The sequence below is a fragment of the Rhineura floridana genome, chromosome 8, assembly GCF_030035675.1.
Source record: "Rhineura floridana isolate rRhiFlo1 chromosome 8, rRhiFlo1.hap2, whole genome shotgun sequence".
In the NCBI taxonomy this organism is placed as follows: Eukaryota; Metazoa; Chordata; class Lepidosauria; order Squamata; family Rhineuridae; genus Rhineura; species Rhineura floridana.
In genome coordinates this window covers 62,380,985-62,407,321 of record NC_084487.1, presented here as the reverse complement: position 1 = coordinate 62,407,321, position 26,337 = coordinate 62,380,985, and the positions used below count along the sequence as shown (strand labels likewise).

The 26,337-nt window shown below is 41.1% G+C and overlaps 1 protein-coding gene across 4 annotated transcripts in view; it reads left to right on the top strand.

Moving 5' to 3' along the window:
• Positions 1-26,337, top strand: part of LRRIQ1 (leucine rich repeats and IQ motif containing 1) — a 157,636-nt gene that overhangs the window by 36,921 nt on the left and 94,378 nt on the right. For all 4 annotated transcript variants that reach the window (XM_061639640.1, XM_061639639.1, XM_061639641.1 and 1 more), the window contains exons 12-14: positions 8,298-8,425; positions 19,474-19,547; positions 20,699-20,792. In XM_061639640.1, coding sequence (XP_061495624.1) covers positions 8,298-8,425; positions 19,474-19,547; positions 20,699-20,792 — 296 coding nt within the window. The remainder of the gene's footprint in view (positions 1-8,297; positions 8,426-19,473; positions 19,548-20,698; positions 20,793-26,337) is intronic.

The following is a 26,337-nucleotide window of genomic DNA, read 5'->3' as shown; positions in this document are numbered from 1 at the left end:
TTTCTTTCCCTACTTTCACTTACCTCTGTTGATTGTTAGAGGTTCTTTCCCTCAAAGACCGCGGCTGCGGTTCTCCCTGATTTGGCTTTAACATTTTATTTTCGTTCTCTCTCCTGCTTGTCTGGTGACCCCCACAGAGACCGTGGCTGCGGTGTTCTGTGTTTTTTGGCCGTTTTGAGCTTCGGGAGATCGCAGCCTTTTCTCTCCCGTAGCGGTTCTGCCTTTCTCAAGTCGCGCTCTGTGGAGCCCTTGAAGAGACCGCGGCTGCCGTTTTCTCCGAGGCGGGAGCCTGCGGCTGCGGCTCCCTCCAGCCTTTTTTAATCTACCAGGGTTCTGCGTCCCTGGAGCCTGGCGATCCGGCTTTCTCTCCGCTCCTTTATTTCGCCGCGGAGAGCCCTGTTCCCTCCGGCGACAGCGGCTTGCCTCCTGCTGCCTCAGCCCTCACAGGCTTTTCTCGGCACGTTAGTTTCGCCGCGGCTAGCCCTGCTCCCGGCGCCGGCAGCGGCTTGCCTCCTGCTGCCTTATCCCTCACAGGCTTCTATCTGCACTTTCTTTTTGGGGGTTTTTTGGAGCCGCTAGTGCGGTTATCGGCCCCGTGGCTCCCCCTGCTAGTCTGTGCTGGGCAGCCCTTCCCCCCACTTCGTCCCCAGACGGCCGCCATTGCTCCTTCTCTCTCCGCCTTTTTTGATCGTTTTTTCCCGCCCTTTTTTCCGGGCGCCATTTTTTGAATTCAAAATTCCTGCCTTTTTTGTTACACTTTATTAACCATTGGATACCTTCCTTGCAGGCTATCTATCCGTATGTGTGTTGTATACGTGCTGCAAACAGACTTACACAGGGCTCACTTGCACACAAATTTACTGTGGCTGTAATCCTAGTGGCTGGATTATATTATCAAGGCTGGAGCTCCAATCCTAGTGGCTGGATTGTATTATCAAGGCTGAAGCTTTAATCCTAGTGGCTGGATTGTATTATCAAGGCTGGAGCTTTAATCCTAGTGGCTGAATGGTATTATCAAGGCTGGAGCTTTAATCTTAGTGGCTGACTTGTACTAAATCTGATTTATATTGGTATATCCTGCCCCCTCTGGGGCCGTGTACCACGCCTGAAACCCAGCCTACAGCACTAATCTGAGTGTGCTAAGTCTAAATACAGCCTATAACATATTAACGCTAATACCTTAGTGCATCCTGCCCCCTCTGTGGCAGTGCACTCCGCCATCTGCCAGTGTATTCTACCCCCTCCGTGGTCGTATGCTGAGCCAGTTCGGGTCTTTACATCCTGCCCCCTCCGTGGCAGTGTACTGTACCCAAGTTAATATAAGATGGCAGAACAGCCAGGCATGCCGCAATCAACCCATATGGTGCCAGATCAGCCAGGCATGCCACAAACAGCCAAGCCACAACATTCTAACACGACTAAGACCAGACACGCCAAAGCCCTGGCTAAGACAAAACATCTTTCCAGCCATAGCAAACCAAAGCGCCCACGTTACGTCTCTGTGCCAACCACCACCACAGCACCTCAGGCACACATAAGCGATATTCTCCATTCCCCTGCTGCTTCCTCTGACGAGGAAGAATTTGTTGGCTTTCCTGCTCAGTATTTGAGTAACGAACCTTCCTCCGATTTACCGCCCCAAACATCTGTTCCAATAGCTCCTCAGGCACATACATCTGCCACATCTGGGCTGCAGCTGTCTCCTGATTTCCTCTCCCAACTTCAAGCCATACTGGCATTTTTTACCCAAATGCAGTCACTACCACAAGTTCCTGCCATACCTCAACTCAACATGGAACATTGTGCGTGTCATGAAACTCACCCTTCCTGTTCACCTAACCCCTTTGATGTAGCCAGAGACAGATGTATTGACGAAGCCTCGTATGCGGAGGAGTCAACCTTCAATGACCACGTTGAAGGAGATGACTGGAGCGACTATTCAGATCATGAGGAGGATACATCATATCGCTTGTTTAATGCCTCAGACTATCAGCCCCTGGCACGCAGGGTAGTTAATACTCTTGGTCTCCAGACAGCGCCTTCAACTTCGTCCGCCCCAGCTATCAAAGGGGCCAAGGTCCTCAAATCCCCTGCACCTACTGAACACTACATCCTGGAGCCGGACCCAATTGCCAAATTAGCCTCTGAAGAATGGGCCCATCCACTCAAAGCTCGACGCTTCAAGAACCTGACTGACAGACTTTACGCCCTAGCCCCAGACTTTGCCACCAAGTTAGATGTCCCTGGCATAGATGAACCAATCGCTCACCTCGTTTCACGATCTCTTTTGCCCAGGGAAGGGGAATCCCACCTAAAAGACACTACTGAGCGACGAATAGACTTTGCCCTCCGCAAGAATCACGAGGCCACTGCCCTAGCCATGCGTGCCTCCGCTTCAGCCTCCATCTTCTCCAGAGCATCTATGATGTGGCTGGATGACCTTCTAGAGGACGCTAACCCTGATCCTGTCGCCCTCAGAAGAGCACTATTGAAATTGCGTAAGACAGCAGCTTTTGTGGCCGAAGCCACTTTGGATGCCACTCAATTAGGGGCACGAGCCATGATGGCTCAAATAGTCGCTCGTCGCACCCTCTGGCTTCGCCACTGGCAAGCTGATTCAGCGGCCAGATTGAATCTGTCCAGGGCTCCTTACTCCGGATCTCTACTCTTCGGCGAGGAAGCTCTAAAGGCAGTGCTGGTTGATCCAAAAGACGCCCACAAACCGGTTCTGGCCACAGTCAAGAACAGCGACCACAGGCCCTTCAGACGATTTCCTTCCTTCCGTTCTAACCAGCCCTTTCGAGGAACGCGGCCAGGAGGATGAGGCCGCGACTTCAGATCCTATGATCCCAACGCATTCAGGGGCTCCTGGAACCGACGCTTCCAGGGCAGAGGTCAGTACCAAGGGCGCAGGGGCAACTCATCGTCCTCATATAGGGGAGGCCCTCGCCTACGCAAGTAGTCTTAACGCCCTCCCCATAGGTGGCAGATTACTTAATTTTGGAGATCGATGGCTGCGCCTTACTACGGTCTCCTGGATCAGGGACCTTTTCAGTTATGGCTATGCCATAGAGTTCTGGGCAACCCCATCAGACAGATTCCATCCGTCCCCTTGCCCAAGGGCACCAGCCAGGCACAACATCATGCAGACAGTTATCCACCACCTCTTGGACATAGCGGCGATAGAGCCAGTTCCCACAACTGAGAGGTCGGAAGGGGTGTACTCCCTCCTATTTGCTGTCCCAAAATGAGATTTATCATGGAGGGCGGTATTGGACCTCAAGTTTGTCAACCGTTTTGTAACATATCGCAGGTTCAAAATGGAATCACTCCGTTCCATTACGGAGAGTCTGGATGAAGGAGACTTCCTGGCTTCTATGGACCTTAAGGAAGCGTATCTCCATGTGCCCATTTGTATAGCTCACAGGAAGTTTCTTCGGTTTGCTTTTGGCCACCAGCACTTTCAATATAGAGCGATGCCATTCGGCCTCTCCTCTGCTCCAAGAGTGTTTACCAAGGTGCTACTCATCCTAGTGGCTTACCTCTGGACCCAAGGGGTTCATATCTACCCATATCTGGATGATCTGTTAATACGGGCCAAGTCTGAGGAGCTGGCTCATCATCACTTAATGATCACCCTCAATGTTTTGCAGGCCTACGGCTGGCTTGTCAACTTCGACAAAAGCCATCTCCAACCAACCCAACGCCTACTACATCTAGGGGCAATGTTGGACACCCTGCAGGCAATGGTCTTCTTGGCTCCAGATCGCATCACTGCCATCACAAACATCGCAAGGTCCCTGATGCAACAAACATCCGCAGACGTCATGCTTCTTGCCAGAACGCTTGGGATATTCATTTCTACCATCCACATTGTGCCATGGGCTCGACCACACACTCGACACCTTCAATGGACTCTGTTGCCTTTTCAACAGGACATTGCCAGCACCAACCATCGCAAAGTTCGTTTGAGCCCCGCACTGCGCCTCTCCTTCCGCTGGTGGACCAAGGTTCAACACCTCTCCAAGGGCACGTCGTTCAGAGAACCCCGCAGAACCGTTGTAACCACAGATGCCAGCCTCATCGGTTGGGGAGCCCACTGCAAATCCCAGTACGTTCAGGGGGTTTGGTCCACCGCAGAGCAAACTCAAAGCAACAACTGGCTGGAGCTAACGGCTGTCCACTTAGCTCTACGTCATTTTCAGTCTCTGTTCCCTTTGGACCATGTGCTCATTCGAACAGACAACACGTGTGTAAAATCACATTTGAACAGACAAGGGGGCTCCAGGTCTTGTCCCCTGCAGGACTTAGCCTCCCTCATTTTTGTCTGGGCAGAACAACATCTACAATCCCTGAAAGCAGAACATCTCAGAGGGATTTGGAATGTGACAGCAGACTGGCTCAGCAGACAACAGGTATTTCTGGGAGAATGGAAACTTCATCCAGCCATTTTCCATCGTCTCCAATGTCGCTTCGGCGCCCTCTCAGTCGACCTGTTTGCTTCCAGTCGCAGTTGCCAGCTTCCCAGGTACTTTGCCCGATACCTGGACTCAACAGCAGAAGCAGTGGATGCTCTGACAACACCGTGGCCAGACGGTCTATTGTACACCTTTCCTCCCATACCATTGTTAGCCAAAACCTTGAGGAAGGCGCGAACCGAGAGGGCACAGCTGGTTCTGATAGCACCATTTTGGCCACGCCGACCGTGGTTTTCAGATCTTCTGGCAATGTCAATGATGGATCCTTGGACACTTCCAGTCAGGCCAGACCTCCTATCCCAGGGTCCAGTACTGCATCAGGACCCTACTTGGCTCAATCTAACAGCGTGGCGTTTGAACGGGGACATTTGAGGTCAGCTGGACTGTCTGACGCAGTGATTGATATTATTTTGGCCTCGAGAAGACCATCTACCACTCGTATTTATCAACATACCTGGGTGGCTTTCTCCAAGTGGTGTCAGTCCCACCACCATGATCCATCCCAAGCCACTGTGCATCAGGTGCTGCAATTTCTTCATAGCGGCTTTATGATGGGACTTCGACCCAACACTCTACGTCGACATGCGTCCACTCTGTCGTCCATTCTCTCAGTGTCCTTTCCTGGAGATCATATTTCCTCACATCCGTTCATCAAACGCTTTTTGAGGGGAGTCGCCCTACGCTCTCCGCCTGTTGTCCATCGGTTCCCTTCATGGAGTTTGCCGAAGGTTCTGCAGGCTTTGCAACGCCCTCCATTTGAACCCATCAGGTCTGTGCCCCTACGTATGCTGTCCTTCAAGGTCTTGTTTCTGATCGCAGTCACATCTGCCAGACGCGTTTCGGAGTTGGGCGCATTGTCTTCTGCTTGACACCTCTGCGTCTTCCATAAGGACTCTGTTGTGCTGAAGACTGATTCTTCCTTCCGTCCCAAGGTCGATTCAGTTTTTCATTGCAACCAGGACATTGTTTTGCCTTCCTTTTGCCCGAATCCTACCCATCCGCTCGAGAAGGCTTGGCATTCGTTGGATGTTCGGAGGGCTCTCAAGACATACCTGTCTAGGACCCAAGAGATTCGAAGAACGGAGTCTCTGTTTGTATCCTTTCATCCAAGGTCTATGGGGCATAAAGTATCTAATTCTACCTTATCTCGTTGGATAAGGGCATGTATTACTTTAGCATATGAGTCCCTGAAGCTGTCAGTTCCAGCTAGTATAACTGCTCATTCTACCAGGTCAGCTGCCACTTCGGCTGCTTTTGCCACTAATGCTCCTGTTGCCGATATTTGTAGGGCTGCAGTCTGGTCTACCCCACACTCGTTTATAAGGCATTATAAAATTGATCGTTATGCCTCTGCTGACGCATCTTTCGGCAGACGAGTGTTACAACAGGTTCTTAATAAGGATTAACACGTGGGTGGTCCCTCCCTGTATGGGCTGCTGTGGTACATCCCGCTGTGATGGCCGGACTCATAGGGAAAATGGACCATTGGTCTCACCTGAAGGGTGATTTTCCTATGAGTACGGACATCACGACCCTCCCAGTTGGAGGATGACTATATATTTTCTAATGTGTTATATATTACTGTTACGCTATTATATTTAAATTTAAGAGTGAAGTCAAGACTTCTAGTTCTGTTATACTGCTATGTTGCAGTCATGTTACTATGCATGGTACTATTGTGTTATTTTCCTGCTGCCAGGCCGGTTGGCCTTGTTCTTGTATCTTTAGATATTTCTCCTTAGACTCGCTGCGAATGAACTGGAGAGTGGGAGGGGCCTGACGCCCCTAGTCTTGACTTCAAAGACATTCTTGCCTTCGCACGATAGGTGGAGCTAACACCCCCTGTGATGTCCGTACTCATAGGAAAATCACCCTTCAGGTGAGACCAATGGTCCATTCTATCACATTCTTCTCACCATTCACAATCTTTTACTCTTCTATCATGTCTTTCTTAACTTGCCTTTTTTCTAAACTAAAAATCTCCAACTCCTCTTGGGGAAGTTGCCCCAACCCAATTATAATTTTGGTTGCCCTTTTCCAACCATTTTTCAGTTCTACAAAGTGCAATGACCAGAACTGTACACAATGTTTTAAGTGAGGGCACATCATAGATTTGAATAACACCATTATGATATTGGTAGTTATATTTTTAATCATCCTTTTTATTTGTATGCCGCCTTTCCACAAAAAATTGTGCTCAAAGCAGCTTATAACAAAATAAACAATTACAAAAACAATTTCATAATCACAAAACTAATAAGATAGCAGTAATAAAACAGTAGCGTAACAGCAAATATCACAACAAACACAGTACTCTTTTCAATACTAATTATAACATTACGCCTATTAGCAGGCAACATTACACTTCTTGGCAATATAGCAAAAATAAAAGGAAATTAGACATTCAGCTTTGCTGCTAGAAACACCCCACCCACAATGTTACAGTGCTACTCCTGCTGCAACTTCTTACAAAGACTGGGTGGTGGCATAGCTGGAAACACCCCACCCATGATAGTATTAATCAGTGTCCTAATGACCCCAAGCATGGAATTCACCTTTTTCACAGCTGCTACACAATAGATAGACCTTTTCATCAAACTATTCCCAATGTCTCATTCTTGTCAGTTGCTGCCAGTTCAGACCTCAGTAGAATATATGTGAAATTAGGATTTTTTTGTCCCATTGTACATCACTATGCACTTGCTTGCATTGCGTTGCATTTGGGATTTTATTGCCCATTCACCCAGTTTGGAGAGATCCTTTTGGATAGCCTCACAATCCCTTTTTGTTTTAACCACTCTGAATAATTTGATGTCATCAGCAAACTTGGCTACCTCACTGATCACCCCTAACTCTAGATAATTAATGGACAAGTTAAAAAGCACAGGTCCCAATACCAATAGTTGGGGGACTCCACTGTCCATATCCCTTCATTTATTGTCCATTTATTCCTACTCTCTCTGCTTCCTATTTCTTAACCAGTTCCTGATTGATAAGAAGACCTCTCCTCTTATTCTGTGACTGCTAACCTTATTGAGGAATCTTTGGTGAGGTACTTTATCAAAAGTGTTTTGAAACACAAAGTCAGCTAGATCACCTCTATATGCCTATTGACATTCTTAAAAAACACTACATGGCGGAAGCCATGCTGGATCTGTTTCAACAAGACTTGTTCTTCTGTATGCTTGGCCTCAGATAGGGAGGCTAGTCTTAGGGACAAGGTACATATTTTTGTTCGAAGATCAGCAATTTTCATTTGAAATCTTTAAGAACTCCTGGGTGGATGCATCTAGACCAGGTGATTTGTCCATTTTTCATTTGTCAATAAAGCCTAGAATGTTGTCTCTTGTCACTACCACATGCCTGTGTTCCACAGACTCCCTTTCTGAGAGTTGAGGCACAGGGATTTGCCCTACATATTTAGCTGTGAAAATAGATGCAAAGAATTCATTTAGCTTCTCTGCAATCTCCTTTTCCTCCTTTAGTGTATGTTTGACTCCCTTGTCCTCCAAAGATCCAATTGCCTCTATAGCCAGTTTCCTGCTTTGGATGTATTTAAAGATGTTTCTAGCGATATGCTCCTTGAATTCTTTTTTATGCATCCTTTATTGCATTTCTTTTGACAAAGTTTATGTTCATTTTTGTTCTCATTTAGACAAGACTTTAGTTTTCTGAAGGAAGCCTTGTTGCCTCTAAAAGCTCCGAGTTCAGTGGAACGTATTCTCTAGTAACTGTGCATAGGATTGTAACCTTAGCCATTTTAGCCTGACATGCAATATACTGTAATGTATTGTTAATATCCTGTTGGTTTACACGTAGTTCCCCAGCCTGGAAAATCATGTTTTGCTAAGAGAATTATACTTGGAAGACAACAGCATCTCATCATTGGAAAAGCTTTCTATGTATTGGCTGCCTTTGCTACGGATTCTTTTTCTTTCCCAAAACAGGTAAAACTAACAACATTTTACCTTTTGTTGCAGGGAGCTAGATTTACCAAGATAGCTTAACTACTTGTTCAACATTTTTTAACTATCATAAAATCTAATGTTATGACAGAAGATGCCATATGACAAGTATCTGTAGTCTACCTATTGCTAAAAGACTTCTTCTCACACACTTTTAGCATAATTTTGAAAATTAGCATGAATTTGCATATGAATTTTAATTGGGGAGATATGAAACATTAATTTCAACTCTGGATTTTTACTTTTATTTTAGCCAAAATATTTTATAAGAATATAAGCATTCAGTAATTTAAAATAAAATAATAAATAAATATTGTTGGAAAGTATAACTATTAACCTTTTAATTTCTCTAGAAATGCATCCTGTAGCAAGGGGCCTTTCTCTTTTTTGTACAGAAGGCAATTCATGTTGGCTTGCTGAAATGTTGGAGGATCCTACAGAAATTAAACATCCATTATACTCAGCAGGATTTATATTGAGTGACTAGTGCAGAAATGAGGTTCATGAGGGGGAAAATTCATTTACTATTAGCTTCTATACAAAAGGAACAGGATTTCGCAACTGAAATTAGTGAATCCATCACAGTGTTTTACCAGGACATGGATCTACTCAGACCTTTATTGGGACATGAGTCCACTCAGACCTGACATTAACTACCTTGTGATCCTAGAGTTCCCTGACATTGTAGAACTCCAACAACTTACTCTCATGTGCTCTGTGTTTAAAGTACATAATAAATGCTATTACGCCCAACATTAAATCGGGCACTGTCAAGAATGCTCAACATTCTCACTAGGGGGGTCAACTCCCAAGCCCAGGGCAATTGATCCCAGCTAGGCACAACCCGTGCCTCCCTTACCAGGAAGGAGTTAGACCAACAACACTGCCACCACCCCTTAAACCTGTTCACTCACTCTGGGCCAAGGGAAAACCCAGAGTGCCAGAAATAGACCTACCAAGGATTCCAGAAGACAAGAGCCAAGGATGCACACCTTGTCGTAGAGCCTTAAGGCAAAATATGGTAGTCTGTGGCTAATTGGCCAAGGTGCTGAATTCAGAGCCAATTTCCCCCTGAAATGAACACAGACTGGTAAATAAGAGGTAGCTTTATTACAATAAAATGTAAGTGCAAAAAATGTAACAGCAAAATAATTCCTTAAACCAAACACCCCAAGGGTTAGGTAAAATACAAAAGGCAGAGAATTCAAGTCACAAGCAAAAAATAACAAATCTACCTAGCCTAATCTATACTTACACAATGTAAGAAAACCACCAGAGTAACTTCATGGTTCCGCATTTCTGTAGAGATGTATAGCCTGGATAGCAGATGGAAGATGGAATCCCAACATCAGGTAGCACCAAGGAACATTGGGGAATAAAGGCGCAGAATAGTTCTGTTTTTATGGAGAAAAGCCCAGCAACAGCCAGGAAACCAATCGGGGCTTTCTGATGATGAAATCTTCTGGAGCTTTCAGGGGGCTTTTTGATGATGAAATCTTCTGGAGCTTTCATGCCTAACAATCACATGCTTCTCCAGCCTTCCCAGGCCTGTGGCCTTAAAGTACCAGTCTCAGGCTCGTAAGCAGGTGTTCTTGCTCACTGCCTAATTAACCCAAGTTCAGCTGTGAGAACTGTCATTCTCCAGTGGGCACCAAGACCAAGTGGGTATTGTCTTCCTTGCTAGTGCTTGAGGCAGGAAAGAGTTAACACTCCCAACAGACCGTTACCGCGACCCCTCCCACAGAGTGCTAGTTTGCCATCTGGCCAAGCTTAAAAAGTATAAACTTATACACATATAAAGACACTGACAACATTACATTAACCATAAATAACATGTAACAAACAACTTGCACACCTTCAGTTGTAATAAAAAATTATTCAGTCTCCACCCAGACTGTCTGTACCATTTACTGACTTGTACATGTGCTAGGTTTGATCACTGACCCTTCAGTCACCACCTGTTTCTTTATAATGTTTACTGTCATTTGCATCCAAAGGTGGGCCTTGGCGGTGTCCTGGTGCTCACAGAGAAACACCTTTCTGGTGAGTAAAATGGTTCTGTCTCATGGCCTCCCTGAGGCCCTAATTCAGGCAAGATGTTCTCCCCACAATTCCTTGCCACAGAACCATTTTAGTTAACAACCTTACAAACCAGGTGTTCTTGACAGGGACTACTAAATCACAGTATTTTATAAGTTAATTGGATTTTTTGGCTGTATTGAAGAACCCAGGATGTATGGATGAATGGCATTCATCAGCTATCCTCACAGCTGAATGCTTAGTGCAATTCTGTGTATAGATCTGCAGCACAGAATCTGTTTTTCCTGAAGTGAGTCCCACTGTGTTAAGCGTACATAGGTATTGCAGCCTAAATCAGGTAAGTGTATATAGGATTGCAGCCTAAATCTCTCAAAACTCTCTTTAAAGAAAAACCTTTAAAATCATTGGGCTCTAATCAGTTACATTTGTTTTTATGTTTCTTTTTTCTTTCTCTTCCTGCACTGAAAATTTCTGCCGCGTTCTTACTTCTTTTGCACATGAATGTATTAAGTTAGACCATTGATCCCCTAACCAAGTATGGTCTCATCTGACTGGAAGCAGCTCTCTGGCAGAGATCTTTTCCAGACCTGCTACTTGAGACCCTTTAACGTTGGAAATACAAGGAACTGAGCCTCAGTCTGTCTGCATACAAACCACGGGCCTCTCATGTATACTGAACCCTGTTGTGTCTCTTATCCTTTTCCCCTCCTTTTACTGTTCTGTATTGCAGTTGACAGCTGGTGAAGTGCTTCCTGTTGTGTGGAAGGAAGCACTCTGTCATAATAGCTAAATGGATATCTGGCTGACATTTCTAGCAGGAAAAGCTCCGCGTACCTTGCTGTATGTGTCAATGTCTCTAACATAAATCATTTGGGCAAAAGTGAGAATGAGGACAAAGTAGATAGGCATGGCTATAAATACAGTTGGAATGGATGACAATATCAGCAGAATGGATGATTAAAGCAGTAAAAAAGTAGTAGTTCAGTAGTTGATATTTGTAATTTCTTTACCAATGTGGCTGTGTTCTAAGCAGCTCCATATGCTTTTACTATGGCATAAGTGATTGCTTGTTCTATACAGAAGGATTGAATGTAATGAAGTAAGCTGTTGAAAGAAAAGCTGTTCCTTTGCTTTTATCCTGTAGCTGATGCAATTGTGTGATTTCTTCTTAAGAGTGTGCATTGAGTGTCATTTCCTTTTTGTTGATTGCAGGAAGCCCCTATGAATGTTAGGATTGGGAACCCATATATTCCTTATGAATAAAGCTCCAAATAGGAAAACCTAATTTGCAAATAATAAGATGATAACAGGTCTTCATGTTTAGTTTGTAGTAGGAAGAATTCTTTCTTAAAGGTAAACATGGATGCCTGATAAAGTTTTAGTTCACAAAATATTGATGGGTAACATCTATTATTTTTAAAGCATTGCAAACATTAAACTGTGTTTAAACACAGAAATTTGAACATGTCCTGCTGTATCACTGCTATTGTTAAAAAAATGAAGTACATTATATCTACATTATATGAGAAGAGCACTTTCATATTTCTGTATGCAACATACATTTTTAAGTGGAATACCCCCCTATTTTTTTAAGGAATTGCCTTAAGGAAATTTTAAGGAATTTTTAGGAGTCATATATAGGTATTTCCATGGTTAAGAGAGCAGCAGCAGCAGCCCTAAGATTCTTGTGGCCCCCACTTCTTGCTTTGCATGCTTTCTCCCACCCTTTCAGCACCACCATGATTTGCTTGGAGTTGAAAGCTAATCATAGGTATCTTTAAAACAAACGATGTGAACCTGCTTCTAAGTATGATTTCAAACTCTGGTTTAAAGCTAACTAAGCTGTCCATAGTTGATGCTGAAAAGAGAAGGAGATAATTTAGATAGAGGGATGAAGGAGAATGTGAGGCTGAGAGGGGAAGGAAGTGTGCAAGTGTGAGGGGGTTCTCTAGATCTCTGAGCCATTATTAAAAGGTTGGGGAGTATTACTGAGATTCTGTTATTTATTACAATTATTTATATCCTACTTTTCAGGACACAAATCCTTTCAAGGCAGCTTACAAGTAAAATCCATGCACATTTAAAAACAACCAATGAACCACTCAAATAAGCAATATCAACATATTGCAAATCATAAGGATGGCCGTGTATGTGTGTGTGTGTGTTTTGGGGGTGGTGAGTTGGCTCTTAGCACTATATCAATAGTTGATATAGCTGCAGCCTTTTTAATATGATGTAGCTCAGAGCTTTCTTGACCAATCACAGGTCAACGGACATTAATGACACGATGAGGGTTCCAACTAAATTCCTTTACAGTGTCCTTTTCTAGACATCAATAACAATTTTTTATCCATCTTTGTATTACAAATTACAAAAATACAGAGAATTATTATTTTCTTAAAGACTTTCTTGGGATCCTTCACACAGGATCCATTGTGTATGTATAATAATTCACATATCTTATATACATCTTTCTTCTGCCAGCAAGCATCAGGATCTTGCATTCCCTTTCCATAGGAAACAGCTTCTCAATTATAGAGGATTGTCTGGGCAAATAATTTATTTAAGCACCTAATTAGCTCAACATACAGTTTTTGTTCCTTGGAACAGCTTGGACAGCTTTTTCCAGTATCAGCTTATTTTGCAATTACATCTCAGCTTAGGGAGTCTAAGCCTTGGTAGCATTAAGAACTGTAAATAATGTGGCAGAATGATATCAAATAGATTTGTGTCCCTACATCTCTTACTGTCCATCTGCCTAAGTACACCCTAAATAAACATATTTTGTGCCTTTATACGTTAGGTTTTGCTGTTTTATGCTGCATAGGTCTTGTTTTCGTTTGTTAATAAAATTGAAATTTATTTTTAATAGTATAATGCTAACTACCTTGGGCTGTTTTGTTTTCAGGAAAAGCAAGGCATTTTTAAAAAAAATTAAGTAAAATATGTTGCCATACCCTATTACCAAAGAGTAGTAATAAATGCCATCAGTTGTATGAGTCATGGTACTAATTGGCAACTGAGAACACAGCAGGTCTTTTATGGACTTTGCTTCTTCACAGCTCTAACTTCCCATATCAGAGCAATTCCACCATATAAGATCTCTCCCTGTTGAGAATTCTGAAGGCTGCCCCACCAATAGCCAGAGATATCTGGAGGGGAATAGAAATCACACAGCCAGTGTAAAACAGCCACTGCCTGCCTTTCTCCATCTGTTGATTCTCTCCTTTCTCTTCTTGGCAGCTAATTTTCCTTCTCTTTCCACTTCCAACTCCTATAGACAACTATACTGTTGGTATAATTTATAGTCCCTCCTGATGTCCCTGCATGTTGGCAGGGGGAAACCTTCAATGTTCTTAAGAGGCAGATGCATCTAAACTGCAACACTTATTGCAAGCTATGCATTAAAGATCTTTCCTAGCTAATTTTTCTGCACTCTTGGTAATGGAGGCAGACCTGTTTTACACTCCACTCCCATTCCTCTCCTGCACCATCGCCTTTCCTCCATCACTCCATCGATTAGCTGGACAACACTACACAGCACAATTAGAAAGAGTAGGATTATAAGCCTACAAGATGAAATAAATGCAATAGACACAAAAGACTGTGTTTCCCATTTGGGGGAAATTAAAGAGAGCAAAGTTGTGAAAAGATGAGGTTTATATCTGTGTAATGCACTGGCCTGTTCACTATATGCGATCTACGACATTTTCTTCCAAGGGTGAGAGATATCCTTCCTTTGATGTGTCTATTAGGATCTGAGGTAAAGCAGTGGTGATTGTTAAAGAGACCATAAAATCAAAGTCTGAGACATTTATATGAAGATTCTGAGGATGGAAGATTAGGACCTTTATAAGTATAGGAAGGCAGTATAAGGCTGCCTTATACTGACTCATACAGCTGGTATAGCACAGTAGGGATGAGAGCCTGGCTGAGAGTCCAGAGTCTGTGAGTTCAAATCCCCACTCGTGTCTCCTGGGTGTCAAGGGCCAGCTAAATATCACCCCCACACTGAGTGGCTCAGGAGTTACGTGCCCTGCCACCTGTGCAGCTGTGGGCAAGCTGCATAGTCCCAAGGAGCCCAGTTTTCCCCCAGCTGACAGTTGCGGACAAGGAAGGGGCTGGCTTGTGCAGCTGTGGCAAGCTGAGCAGGCCCTAGCCAGCTGGGGAGGACTAGCCTCAGAGGGAGGCACTGGTAAACCCCCTCTGAATACCGCTTACCATGAAATCCCTATTCATAGGGTCACCATAATCAGGATCGACTTGAAGGCAGTCCATTTCCATTTTCATATACTGACTCAGACCACTGGTCCATCTAGTTCATTATTGTCTACACTGACAGGCAGTGGCTTTCCACAGTTCCAGGTGGGGGTGGTGTCTCCCAGCCTTGCCTGAAGATGCCAGTGACTGAACCCAAAATCTGCATACAAGGCAAATGCTATAACCGCTGAGCTATTCCTTTTGAATTCTCCCCTGGTACTGTCACAGGAAACACATAGGAGTCTCTGCTGGACACAGGATTGGTATCCCACATGGCTTTGGACTCACATGAACTAGAACCTCAACCCTTTGCAGGATAGCAGCACAAGAATTAATAAAAAGTGTCTTAAAGGAGAGAAGTTACTTGTCTGCAAGTCTTTATCATCTACTCAACTTACAAGTAATGGAGACCAGGATGGTAATCACACTGTTCACTGGGAGATGTCATCACACATGCCTGAACCACAGACGCTATGAAGATAGTCAATATCAAGGCTATAGTTGCTAGTTTGTTGGCTTGGCTTTTGCTGTTGTTTTTCTTGCTCCTACTACCTGACCAGGCTTGCTTATTTTCTTGCCCTTAGATTCCTGGAACTTTGCATAGTGCTTGGATAGATTTCCTGGACTCGTTAACCATTTATCTGCTTTGTACCTGTTATTTTGAATCTTGCACCTGTGAACTTCATTGCCTGAACAAAGCCAAACATGTAGCAGTATGGAAGTAATTCAGCTTTCAGGCATTTAAAGACAATATTCCATGTTTATACTCACTTGAAGACACAATTGTAATAATTTAGGATATAAATACTATTTGTAGTTTAATTAGGCTAGGGGAAGATCCAATCGAACTTAGATCTTTTAAATCTTGTTGATTGTAATATGAGAAATTTACAGTGAAATACTCAAAAGTAAACCTCAGTAAGTTTAATGGGACTTATTTCCAAGTAAGTAGATACAGGATTGCAGCCTTAAACATTTGCTTAACTCTCCTTGAATTTTTATTTACAGTATCTTACTTTTGGCTGGATCATAGCCGTAATGAATATTTTACAAGATGTACTATATAATGAATTAAGTATCATTTAATTTTAGTCTATTGTTTTTTATAAATAAAAAGCTTTATTACTTTTTTCTTTTAACAAGTTGCAGTGCTTCAGTGAAAGTGGATATTTCATTTTTGTGAAAAATAATGTAACAAGTCAATTGCATAACATCTAATGCTTAGTTGTAGTTGTTCTGATCCATAAAAACCTACTTGCACCAAAGAACTGTAACTGGATTTGGACAAAATGTGTGTTTAGTGTTCTTACTTTGGAGTACCCACTTTAATAATTTGCTGCTTTCCACCCCCACCACTGGCACATACATTTTACTTTCAAGTTTGTTTCAATTTTACTGTCTTCATATAAGTCTCCCAGACTGTCTATGTCCTGCCTTTGCGACGTTGGCTTTAAATGATACCAGAGAAAGGAAGCTATTGGACTTTAAAATAATATCTTTTACTTCTGTGTCGTCTTTGTAATTTATATCCTTTTAATGCCCAGGGCTAGTGGGACAAGGTCAAGTGGTATTAAGTTTTCTGTAATGTCCTTTGTCTTTCTGGTTTGAATTTTCTAAAAAGAAAAAGAAAAAAAGAAAAAGACTGCCAGTGAAAAGGAAGCTATAGAATGACAAGCTGAAAAAGGATTTGTCTTGTGTAGTGCAGGGCAAGAATTTTAGATCTGAATAGCAAGTAAGACATCCAGTTCTCTAAATTACAACACTCTGAATGCCAATATTAGCAAGCAACATAAGATGTATTACATACAGAGCAGAAAGCTATTCAAATTAAGTTCTATGTCTATGATTTTGCTCTGCAATCAGAGCATTTCAAAAGTTAGCAGTGTAATGTCCAAAATTATTATGTTGAGCCAGAGATTTGGAGATTAGAACAGGGGACACCTCTAAATCACAGCTCAATTTGTCTGCTGCCAAAGTACTTCAAACAAGATAATTTCTGTAATCCAGGATAGCTACAGTTTTAGCTTTTAGTGATGGAAGCATTTGGCAACTTCTTCACTGCTATACTTCCACCTATAATTGCAAAGCTATTAGCTTGCAAGTTTCAACCTTGGCCCTGTATTGTATGTGGTTGCTCACAGCTGTAGCATGTAGGAAGGAGCAGAAACTGCCATATGTGTAGACCAAAAATGACCATTAGCTACCATCTTATATATTTGTATTTGCATGCTGCCATCTTCAGTGTAACAACATTTTCTAAAAGCAAATAAAGCATGCAATGTATTTTTTTAAAATTAAATTAAAATATTAATCCTTTTTCTGCCTGCCTTCCCTCTCCCCCCTCCATTTGTTGAACATGATCAGGATTTCACCATCAGAATGCCAGGACTTGGAGATAGATAAGCTGTTGTTAATGAATTATTGTAAGCAACAAAGGTGGTGAGAGGGGGGAGGGAGTACCCAAAAACTATAACCTCAAAAGGAGACCAATACTGAAGTATCAAAATCATAAAGATCATGAAAAGGCCAAGACATTTGTTTATTTTCCTTGGGAGCAATATGACTAACGTTATTTTTCCTCATATAATTTTTTTAAGAACCTGTGTCTGGTGAGATCTCATGAAGTAACGTACTTTTTTTTAAAAAAAATGAAATACTCTGCATTTGGTGGGCACTTCAGTAAATTTGGGAATGGAAGATGGGATAGCACAAAGGCAGAAACGACATAAGAGGGAAGCTAAAAGTGCACTGAAGGTGTGTTTTATTGAATGGCTTTTGAGACAATAGAATTTTGTCACATTTAGGATAATCCAAGGGAATGCTCTACAACAGTTTTTGTGCATAGTGTATTTTTAAATAGAGGTATGTAGAAAGAACCAAAAAGCTGCAGAGTAGATGAATGACAGAAGTATGCATTTATACCTCCAAGGCATGTTAAACACCTCAAAAAGTTTGATATACTTAGAATAGATGAATTGGGGGGTATAGTTTTTCTATCACACCAGAGCAGAGCTTGGAAAAGTTACTTTTTTGAACTATCCCATCAGCCCAATCCAGTGGCCATGCTGGCTGGGGCTGATGGGAGTTGTAGTTCAAAAAAGTAACTTTTCCAAACTCTGCACCAGAATCAACACCTTTTTCTCACTGATTAGGAATAACACACACACAGAGAGAGAGAGAGAGTTCCTGTCTGTATATACTAAGAAAGACATCCATGCTTAATATTCAAGGGAAGTGACTACAGTTCTGAGATACAGCATGTGCTTTCCATGCAGAAGTTTCCAGGTGCAATCTGTGGCATTTCATAGGAACACAGGAATCTGCCTTATGCCAAGACAGACCATTGGTCCATCTAAACCTTGGGTCCCTAGATGTTGTCAAATGACAATTCCCATCAACCCCAGCTAGCTTAGCCAATGGCCCAGGACGATGAGAGTTGTTGTCCAACAACATCTGGGGACCCAAGGTTGAAGAACAGTGATCTAAACCAGTATTGTTGACAGCACTGACTGGCAGCATCTCTTCCATGTTACAGGTAAGAGTCTCTTCTATCCCTACTTGGAGATGCCTGGTATTGAACCTGGGACCTTTTGTTTGCAAAGCAGATGCTCTACCATTGATCTATAAACATTCCCCATTTCCATTGAAAAGGATCAGATACCAGGTGATAGGCAAGGCCTCTTTGTGCCAGAAACCCTGAAAAGCCATTTTTTATCAGAGCAGACAGTAATCAGCAAGATAGGTAAATAATCTGACCTGGTATAAAGCAACTTCCTATCTTTCTGTAACTGAAATTATACATTATAAGTTCATGTGCTAAATCAAATACAAGTACCACATATCTTCTTGCAGTGTATCTTGTTTATCCATAATCCTTGGGTTTTTCTGAAAGATATTAGTATATCATGAAAGCCGTTCACTCATACAGTAGTAGAAGACAAACAGAAGAAAGCCAATATATATTAATATGGAGTTACATTTTGGAAATGTAATGGCTGAAGGGCCATGTTGTCGTGCATTTAAGAACCTTTTGCATGGAAAACCGTTTTTGAGCTTTCTGGTGTTATAAAACAAACAGATGGTGCAAGGAGCAAGATATCTACAGTTACAAATCTCTTTGGGTAGGTTTCTTTCCTTTTAATACTAAGCTTCCCTTAAGGCAAGAGAACAACTGTTTGAGCAGGCTGAAAGGGTCTCTAAGCTACAACAAGGATAGGTGCTCTTGCTTTCATTTTTTAGCCTGTGAGGGGGGAATCTAAAGAGAAATAATGTGTGATGGTTCCTAGTGAAAGAACCACAGAGAGCCAACTAGCTTGCACTATCAAGGGATGCTCCATTTATTCCTACTTCTAACAATGAAGATGAGAGTGCAGTGTCTCCACTGCACTAATTGGAAGAGATTAGCATTGTTCTTTCTGACCCAAGGGTAACACCCACAGGGAGGGGGTCATGAAGAAGCTAAGCCTTCCACGGAACTATTTGTTCTTTAAGGAAGTTTACCTCATTACTTTTGAAAACAACAGTTCTTACAAAGCCAAATAAATGTTAATAAAGGGGAAACTTGCAATTTCTTTCTAGCACCTTGGATAGCTAACAAGCAGTTTCCTATCAAATCACACATAAATGTCTGGATTTTGAAGGTATAGTTCCACAATATTAGTCCCATATCTGTGGCTCCCATGATAAGGATAATTTTGACATTTATTTTTGTTGGGGTTTTTTTCTTCTAGTTTGACTCGGCTTGCACCCCTTTTTTCATATGTCTCTTTGGAAAAGCTAGATATCAGCAACAACTGCTTGTTAGGTGAGTTTAAAAGAGAAATGGGAGGGTAGTGCATTGAATTGTCATGAGCTTCAAATGCTGTATTGCAAAGTGTAAGTGAGCCTGATTGCTAGCATGTATACAAAAGAAGGTTTTAAATGTTTGTTGCACAGCTCTTAAGCATGGTATATATATTTTCTATACTGCCAATTTCTTAACCATGGATGCAGGATCACATAGTCTCTTCACCAACACACATTTTTGCTAGCCTTAACCATGGTTGAGGCTTAAATCGTAGCTGACTAATTCTAACCAGAGTTATGCTGGATTTAAACCCAGGAATAACACTGTTTTTAAAATCCAGATTAAGAGTAAATCTTGTTTAGCATGAATCATAATTAAGGGTGGTGATCCCATAAGCCTTTACATGGTTAAGAACAATGGAAAAGTAGGGAGAAAGCAAATGGGCAATTCCAAGGTCATCTCCTGAGCCGTTAATCATGGATAAAGGACAGTTAATACCTAAATATGTATCACTACATTATAGATAGTAGCTCAAATTAAAAACCATTAGTTTTTTAATAACATCTACAACTTTTATGTGTTTCTAATTCAGGTTACCCATTATGATTTAGTCTTCCTGTGATGATGCAATCAACTCAAAAACTATATTGTACCTTTATATTGTTAATTGTAATTATATATATATTTATTTTATATTCAGCTGCTTGATTAGTTCAATTTGTGTGCCTTCATGTAGTACCCTGAGGAATTTTGAATTTGATCAGTTGCAACTTTCCTTAGCCAAGAAAAAAAATGGTCAAGTGTCTACCAGTATAACAAAGATAAATGGCTTTCCCAATAGCTTTCATCCAGGGATCCTGTAAATCAAAAGGGAAGAGAATAATAGGTTCCAGGAGGTGATTTTTGAGCACATAAAATGTGTCCAAATTAGCACCTATCACCTTCCAACAGCATCTGTGGGGAACATATCCTGCCCATCTTTCAATATTTCACTGACTGGGAGGGGTGGAATGAGTTGGCATTTGAGGATTCCACAATAGTGGCTGGAATAATGAACTTGACTTAATTAATTTTCTACTAATTTAACAATTACTTGAATTTTTTTGTGATCCTAACTGATCTAACAGAATTATTTCAATCTCTGTTTGTATTTTACTTAACAAATTCAGATCTTAAGAGCATCATTCAGTGGCTTGGTGGTTGTGATAGCCTAAGAGAATTATCCCTACATGGAAATCCACTTCTTCAAGAAAAGAACTGGAGGTAAGGAGATAAGAGAAAGGAATTGTGACAAATATGACTGAATACGAATATGGTGGCTGATATTTTGTTTGTCTTAGTGATAGGATAGGCAGCTATACTTTAAGTAACTAAATAGTTGTGAGAAGTTGCTTAACAGAGCTATTTTCTCCCTTCTCCCTAAGAATTTTCTCCCTAGAAACCGCTTACATCTTAGATGAAAGGGAATTTGAGAGGGGAAGGTGAGAACAAAACCACATTTAAAATCAGAAAAATATGCCACTACTCTTGATTACAATAATTATTTTCACAAGTTAGTTGTTAGTTTCTAGTGCAATACTTGACTAACTTGTCTCATTGATTACAGTAGGACCTAAGTTCAACTGACTTAGTTGTGTGCATACTTTACTTGGCAGTAAATCTCATTGAACTTAGTGGGACTTAATTCTGAGTAAACATATATAGGACTGCTTGTCTGGATCTGACCCCTTGTGTTTTAGGCAGCTAGCAAATACAGATTTGATAATGATAGTCCATGCCTTTTCTGAAATAAATGAAATCCTTCCCAGGGGAATAAAGGTATATTTATCCAAACTGTCAGTGTTTACATAACATGATTTTTTTTGCTGAAAGCAGACACAATCCAATGAAACAATTTTTTCTGATTTTGTTTTGATAATTTATGTAGTTTAGGATTATCAACATATTTTCAAAACATCACCAAAAAACCTGTTGTTTTTCTCACTAGAGTGTTGTTTCACAGATTTAAAAGTACATAGTTATATGGATATAGTTTCATTTGTACTGTCTTGGAAGATATTTCTTGGCTTCATGTAATCAACATTAATATTTGTACCTGTATGTGCGCGCACACACACAAGAATTTAATAGTTTTCAGGTTTCTTCCCTTCAGAAACCTTATCATCTTCAGTAACTTTATTTTCTAAGAATATACTTCACCATAAATTTTTACTTCATTTTGTATACCTGAGTTTCCCCTCTTAAGCAAAAACATTGCCAACTTTTTTTTGTTAAACACAACTCCTTTTTTACTTCTGTTTTTCTGCATTTCCCCGTTGTCAATTTCAGTATTGCTTCCTCTATGTCATTTTTCCTGAAGGTCCTGGAAGACATTAATTAATTAATTAATTGATTAAAATATTTGTATACCACAACTTCATAAAAAACATCAAACTCATTTACAATAATCACAGTACAATAAAAACCACACAAAAATTAAAACAGTTCACTAACTGACTATTATGGAAAATATTTCTTAATTGTCTGCATAAGCCTCACAGCAAAAAAAAAGTCTTCAGCAAATGCTTGAAAGTCAATAAAGAAGGCTCTATTGGAAGAGCATTCTACAGGAGTGTGACAATTACACTAACGGCTTAGTTTGTGTTGATGTCAAGTGAGCCTCACCAACTCAGATGATCTCAGTGAGCAAGCAGGGATATAAGGATTCAGGTGGTTCCTAAGTTACCATGGACCTAAGTTGTTGAGGGGGTTGTAAATCAATACAGCCTTGAACTTACCTTGGTAGTAGTGCATCTACTACACAGCCAATGCAGATGTTTTAACAATGGTGTCATGTTGGTGACTGTATGTCCCCATTACCAGTCTAGCCACTGCATTCTGCACCAGCTGAAGCTTCCAGGGCAGACCCAATGGCAGCTCCACATAGAGTGTGTTGCAGTTTCGAGGTTACCAATGCATGGACTACACTGCAATGCATTGACACTCCCAAAAAACTCAAAAGGGTAGAGTTTGCAGGATTTGAAGAAGCCATGATGGTTCAATTTCAGCAAGACTTAATTCTTCTACGTGCTTGATAGTTCTATCTTTAATAATTGATTGACTAGAACTGATTAATTATCCACAGTGAAAGATGGTTTTAAAAAGATTGCACTCTTAATAGACCTGCTTATTGGGTCTTTGTTGGATGGAGCCATGACAACAAATGCAATGGCCAGCAGAAACATCTGGTTGGGTAAATGGACATATATCCAGGATCCTAGGCTAGATTAGCTAATTCTCTGTTCAGAGGAGCCAAGCTGTTCGGTGAACAATGTTTATTGAAACAAGAGACAAGAAGGCATTGCCATAAGAACATAAACAAAGCCGTGCTAAATCAGACCCGGGTCCATATAGTCCAGGATCCTGTTCTCACAGTTGTCAACCAGATACCTATGGGAAGACCACAAGAGGATCTGAGTGCAATATTGCTAGTTCCACCTGCGATTCCCAGCAACTGGCATTCAGAGGTATATTGCCTCTGTTGCTGGAAGTAGTACATAACTATCATTGCTAGCAGCCACTGACAGCCTTATCCTCCATTAATTTATCTAAACCTACCCAGACCCTTAGATCTACTTTTAAGGCCCTTCTCCAGTGTCACCTCTGAGGGAGGCTTGGAAGTTGGTAACAAAGGAGAGGGCCTTTTCAGTTGTGTTTCCCCATCTGTGGAATACGCTCCCCAGTGTGGTCCGCCTGGTGCCTTCATTGACATCTTTTTGATGCTGGGTAAAGACTTATCTTTTTTTCCATGCATTTCATAGACTAAACTGAGTTTTTTTGTATTAGTGTGCTCTCAGAGCTTTCTGTAGCTGTATGGGATGTGTGTGTTTTATTATTGCTTTTTCATGATATGGTATATTTACTTTTTTTTTTTTTTTTTCAATAATTTTTATTCAGATTTTCATAAAACATACAAGACAAAATCATAAAACATTCAAAGACAAAAAACAAAATCAAAAATAGTTAAACAAAAAGAAAAAAAGAAAAAAAAAACAAAAATAAAAAATAAAGAGTAAAATATTGACTTCCCATTTGTCAAAGATCAAATCAGTTATAAGTCTATAATATATAACAATCCTGTCTCTTAAATCATATTATAAAATCACTTTCCTCCAGTAGTTATCTTACTTAATCATCAAATCTCATAAACATTACTTTATTCTTTCCACAAAAAGTCAAAGAGAGGTTTCAATTCTTTAAGAAATATATCTATCAATTTTTTTTTCCAGATAAGCATATCGATTAATCCATCTCATTACTAATTATGATAATCTTATTGTCATAACCATAGTCAAAATAAACATTTCAATTAATCCATCACATCAGAATCTGTTAGGTTCAGTAATTTCAGTAGCCATTGTTCTATTATCCCTATTAGTTCCATTTTCCATCTTCCATCTTCAGTAGTCTTGTTAAGTCCAGTAATTTCAGTATCCAATCTTCCATTATCAGTATTCCATAATAATCTTGCTGTCAAAGCCATAGTCATATAGTAAGAGTCTAATGGGAATTACCTCTATCCCAAATATTTTCTTGCCATCCATTCTGAATAGGTTGCTGAAATACAGCTGTAAAATCATATCTCTGTTCTTTTTTTCAAAATACACTGGGTCATCTCTTGAAAGTTTTTCCATTGTCACATGGCTGCAGTTAATTCCATAGATTTTCTCTATATTGGGCTCCATCACATCATTCCAGTCCAGAAGATTATCCATGCCATTAATAACTTTATCTCTAGAATCTTCATTAATTTCTTCAGAGATAACATTGAGTTCCAAACAATAGATTTTATTTCTAAAGTCCATAGACTCCAAATCTTGTTCCTGTTCCACGTTTGTTCCAATCTCCGGGATCTCCTCTCTCACAGGGACCCCTGTTCCAGTCTCCAGGGTCTCCTCTCTCACAGGGACCCCTGTTCCAGTCTCCAGGGTCTCCTCTCTCACAAGGACCCCTATGTCTTTAATCTCCTGTGTCTCCAAACAATAGATTTTATTTCTAAAGTCCATAGACTCCAAATCTTTTTCCTGTTCCACGTTTGTTCCAATCTCCGGGGTCTCCTCTCTCACAGGGACCCCTTCCAGGGTCACCTCTCTCACAGGGACCCCTATATCTTTAATCTCCTGCTTCATTTTACTCAATTCAACTTTCAGCTCCTTACAACCCTGTCGCAGGTTTTGTTTCGTTATCTCAATCTCATCCATTATTTTCTGAAACATAGTTATTTCCAGCTTCTCAGCCACTTTCTTAATTGCCATTTTAAAAGAAAAATATAGGAAAACCACTTCTTATTTCAGCAACAATTGGGTTAATACTCCAAACTTGGTGACATCACAGTATAAACAGAGCAGACAGCCTTATCTCTCCATAGTTAAGTAAACAAAATGCAGTTCCCAGGATCGAAACAATTAATGGCAGTCGTCAAGAAACAGATTCGTCAAAATAAAATAGACCAAAAAGAGAGTAGTCTCAGACAGTATAATATTCTTCAAAATAAAAATCTGGAATAGAAATCCCTCTTCTGTGTATATCTTTAGAATGCAAATCCAGGACAGCTTTTTGCAACAAAAACAGAGATAAGCTATTAATTAGTGCGTAGCAGAGAGAAGTTATGGCTCCCCAGTGAGATGTCAAAAACCGATCAATCTGGCAAATCTCTTTTAAACAGCAACAATTTAAGTCAAGTAAAAGAAAAATATAGAAAGAAGGGTGCTTGCCTGTTAGTGCGTTCTCTCTTAGAAGATAAGATGAACGTTCGCTTTAACAGATAGAGCTTGCTGTTGAAAATCCGTCCCACCTTCGTCGGCTGGACCTCGTCCCATAAATTAATGAGATCTGGTCGTCCCAACAAAAATAGGCTTTGAGGTTAATCTCTTCGTTTCTCCCTACCCGGGAGAAGTTTAATCAGTCAAAAAAAAAAGAAAAAACTGACTGATATATCTGAATAAGCTTCTTTTGAGGCAGGAGCCCGTCTCAAAAGCAGGCACAGGCTAAGTCACCCTTCCCGGAAGTCCCGGTATATTTACTTTTTAAAACAATGTTGTAAGTCGCTTGGAGACCTTCAGGTAGTTAGCAATTAATAAATCAAATGATGATGATGATAAGAATTCTCTTCCGAATTCACCAAGGGGCAAAAAAGAACCCCTGTGCATAACACAAGAGAGAAGGCAGATCAGCATCCCATCAGGGCCATCTTCTGAGCTTTGTTAGATACTGCTTCAAATCAGTGAATGTGGGAGATGGCATCACAGGGTTACTGTATGGAATTCTCTCAGCAACCCAAGGGCAGATCCATAGCATCTTCTCACTCCAGGGATCTAGTAAAACATCAGGCCATCCTCAATGCAATCTGGTATCTCCTCTACTTCCATGCCATTAAACCCATGCTTTCTGGGATCTATTCCATTTTTTTCTTTCTCCCCCTTCCCATGTGACATTGGGTCCATTTTGGACAAGTGGCTCAACAAATACCTCAGCAAAAAGGTATTTCCTCTTATGGGGGTTTGGAGGTACCATTGCTGTTCTGCCATGATGGAAGCTCTTTCTCAAATATTGATTCTTGCTTGTTTATGCGGGCTAGCAGTGTTTGAAACAGCAATTGCCAGATGATTCTCCAGTAAGTACTAGGACACACCAAAGTGGATATTGTCTTCCTCTCCTATTGCTTGAGGCAGGAAAGAGTTAACACTCCAAAGGACTCTCTTCTAACCCCTCCTAAGAAGTGTTAGTTCATTTCCCTGCCTCTCTTGAGCAGTACTGCTTTCACTTAGCC